The sequence below is a fragment of the Chelonia mydas genome, chromosome 1, assembly GCF_015237465.2.
Source record: "Chelonia mydas isolate rCheMyd1 chromosome 1, rCheMyd1.pri.v2, whole genome shotgun sequence".
In the NCBI taxonomy this organism is placed as follows: domain Eukaryota; kingdom Metazoa; phylum Chordata; order Testudines; family Cheloniidae; genus Chelonia; species Chelonia mydas.
Genome location: NC_057849.1, coordinates 4,249,063 through 4,252,744, shown reverse-complemented (window position 1 = coordinate 4,252,744; position 3,682 = coordinate 4,249,063). Strand labels below are relative to the sequence as shown.

Below are 3,682 nucleotides of genomic sequence, written 5' to 3'. Positions count from 1 at the left end.
ATGATTCCCCATCCCACTCCTCCTGGATCCCAATTTTTTTCCTTAGTTTCTCTTGGTGTTTGCACTAGGAGAAGGGTTTCTCAGAGATACATACCATGATCCATAGGTCACTGTCCTGAGTTCATACAGTGAAATTAGAAACTTGTAAGGTGTTTGAGGATTTCAAGCTTTTCTCTCCAATAGGCATGCAAGTTGCAGTTATGAACATTGAAGTTAATCTGCTATCATGTTACCGATTCACCTGGCTTGTTTTTTTCCCTGTGAGGACTTCTCTGGACTTGACTATGACCTAAATGATTTGGTACCATTTGCAAATGTTGCCACCTCACTGCTCACCTCCCTTTCTATATTCTTAATCACTATAAGATATTTACCGTATTATTTGTTATGAAGTGTATAACCCCCCTCACTGTGCTTTTCTTCCTTCACAGGCACCTTGAGCATTTCTTAGATGATCAACGCATCAATCACCCCATGGCCGTTTTCAACCTCACCCCCGCTGACCCTTCAACATTCACTCTAAGTGGTATTCCTGGCCTAGAAACTGCCCACATCTGGATTTCCATCCCTTTCTCTACATTCTACACTATCAGCCTGCTGGGAAATTGCACGGTCCTGTTTGTTGTAGGCACAGAGCAGGCCCTATACAAACCGATGTACCTGCTGCTCTGCATGCTGGCGCTCACAGACATCAGCATGTCTACGTCTGTTGTGCCGAAGGCACTGTGTATATTTTGGTTCAACTTGAAAGGCATTACTGTGGGTGGCTGCCTCACCCAGATGTTCTTCCTTCATGCGGCTTCTGTTATGCAGTCAGCCGTCCTCGTGGCAATGGCCTTCGATCGCTACATTGCTATATGTGACCCTCTGAGATATGCCACCATCCTCACCAATTCACGAATAGCTAAACTGGGGCTTATGGGCTTGATAAGAGCTGTTCTCTTCATTCTGCCCATGCCCCTGCTCCTGAGCAGGCAGCCATTCTGTGCCAACCACATTATCCCCCACACGTACTGCGACCACATAGCTGTGGCAAAGATGTTTTGTGGGGACATCACAGTCAACAGGTTGTACGGCTTGGTGATAGCACTTGTAGTCGTCGTGTTAGATCTGATGCTCATTGCCCTGTCCTATGGTCTGATCATAAGGACCGTCCTCAGAATCTCCTCCAAGAAAGCCCACCAGAAAGCCCTCAACACCTGCACAGCTCACATCTGTGTCATGCTGATGTCTTATACTCCCTGCCTCTTCTCCTCTCTGACACATCGGTTTGGTCAGGGCATCGCTCCCCACATTCACATCATCTTGGCCAACCTCTATTTCCTCATCCCCCCCATGCTCAATCCAATCATTTATGGGGTCAAAACCAAAGAGCTTCGTGACAAAGTGGGCAAATACACCTTCAGAATGTGCTCACCTGGGGCCACTGACTTTAAACCTGCATGACAAGAGGAGGAAGGATATTTCCTCAGTAATCAAGGGTGCTCTGTCCCAGTTTGGCTCAGCTCAGCATTGTGGAAGTTCACAGTCTGAGAAGTTCCTCACACCTAACATCTTATCACTCCATCACCAAGCATGGCTCTCTCCAAACTTCCCTCTTTCTGACCATCACCTCATCTCTTTCAGTGTCACCTGTCAAACTCTATCCCCACACACCCTGTCACTCAGACTTTTGATGACTTTCAGACCACCAGAAGATACTGCAGCTTTCTGAAGCAAGGTGACTTTCCATTAGTCCCTCTGTGAACAGGGTTCTTGATCAGTTTGACAAACTAAAACTGCACTTTCTGATAGCCAAAACAAAGAAATCATCTACAATGCTGAACTTCTTTGTCATATGTACAGTGATCTGGTGAGCAAAATTTACCTGATGTTTCTCCTTCCAATGCTTCAGGATGCTTGAGGATAATCCAAATGTTTGAATTGGAAAGTGTTAATACAGGAAAGCAGCTGTAGAAATTAGGAATGCTCTACTAGAGCTTATTGGTGAGAGTTGTTAAAGTGTGTGTTTTTGAGAACTGGACTGTGTTACCTGGATTTGAGGGGTGTGTAACCCAGAATGTGATCAAGATAATGGCAACCCTATGATGTGTATTCAGCCACTATTCATTAATAAAATAGAACACCACATAGTTAAGGGTTGATTGGAAAGCAGGCTTTTAGATGCAAGTTCAAAACCTAGCTGGAAGCTTCTGCTAATCAGAATGGGAGGAGTGGACAGACAAGTAAATAAGTGAGAACGGAAGAAGATAAATGGAGTCTAGATGCCTCTGATATTAGAAGTTTATTTAAAATTAGGAAAAGTGATGATCCTGGAGGGGTCACTGTGACCTATGTTTTTTTTTTTTAGAGGTTATAAAAGATTATCAAATACAGTGTACTTTGGAGCAGTCCTCTGAAGCCATCTTGAGAGTCCTTTTTCCTGACACCCTGTCTCCCCAGTGGGTGAGCAAATGGCCACTGTGAATCTGTTGTTAATTATTCAATACCGTACCAGATGTTAGGTAAATAACTGGGATCTTCTAAACCTATTGCTTATGTCTTTGTGTGCTTAAATCAAATAAACTGCAGTGTTAGACAAAGGCATACTTACTTGCATTTAATCCTTGATCAGACAGAATTGCTGTGTTCCAGTTGATTTATTCCTGACATCGCCTGGAGTGAAATAGTAAAATTTAATAGTTAATCTCCTGCTGGGGGTTCTGAAAACCCCTGGTAACAGATTTTGGTGAGCCAGCCAGGAGGGGACTGGAAAGATTAATGCAAGTGGTTTGTTTGTTTGTTTGTTTGTTTGTTTGTTTGTTTGTTTGTTTGTTTGTTTGTTTGTTTGTTTGTTTGTTTCAATAGGTGAAGTGGGCAGTGGATCAGGGTAGCAAACTGTAATTCTCCATGACATAGTGTGTGAGTTGATTCACTGTCAAATTTTGTTGTTTATTTATGGGCTTGGGCTGAAAAACCTTGTTGAATAAAACATATGTCAGAAGGACAGGGAACACCTGGAGAGAAAGAAAGCTAGAATTAGATCTGGATAAAAATTTGGCAGATTTCATTCATGTGCATGATAATGACGTTTGGAAGCCTGGGAGCTTCACCGATCCCCGAAGCATTCCTGCAGCTCTGTAAGCATATTGCAACGATGCTGGCAGATAAGCAGATAAAAGTGTTCAAGACAGAAATAGAGAAAGCTGTGAAAGAGAAAGCAATGTGCAGACTGAGGGCAGCTCAGATAGTGGTACTTCATGAGCAGGTGTGTGACAGTCAAAGATGGAATAACACATCGAAACAGTAAGTGTAGGGATTGAAACAACAGAAAACTGAGAGTGAATGTGCTGTTAGAGCCTTACCAAAATAATTCCAGGATAAGACCCAGGCATATCTCGGAGAATGTAAGAGTCAAAGTTGTGTGCTCAAACCCATGTGGGAAGAGCAGAGGGAAATAGTGGTTCCAATTTGTGGGCATCATAGCCTTAGAAAGCGGAGTGAGTCAGCATCATATCTCTACTCCAATCCTTCTCATTATGAGAATGAGGGGGTGATTCCCATTAGCTTCCTTTTCTCTTTACTCTTCTGGGCAGTCCCTGTATGGTCCCTGTGATGTTGCACTCTATATGTTTATGGAAATATGCTTAAGAGTATAAATATGACATAACTGGAATATGCTTTATGCTAGATATGCCATGTA

At 43.0% G+C, this 3,682-nt stretch overlaps 1 protein-coding gene across 1 annotated transcript; it reads left to right on the top strand.

Moving 5' to 3' along the window:
- Positions 1–474: 474 nt before the first annotated feature.
- Positions 475–1,446, top strand: LOC119565236 (putative olfactory receptor 52P1). The gene has a single exon (XM_037889727.1). The coding sequence runs from the start codon at positions 475–477 to the stop codon at positions 1,444–1,446; it is 972 nt and encodes a 323-aa protein (XP_037745655.1).
- Positions 1,447–3,682: the final 2,236 nt, after the last annotated feature.

What these genes read in the sequence shown, in the direction of transcription:
- LOC119565236 (XM_037889727.1), top strand. Translation starts at nt 475, where the DNA reads ATGGCCGTTTTCAACCTCACCCCCGCTGACCCTTCAACATTCACTCTA.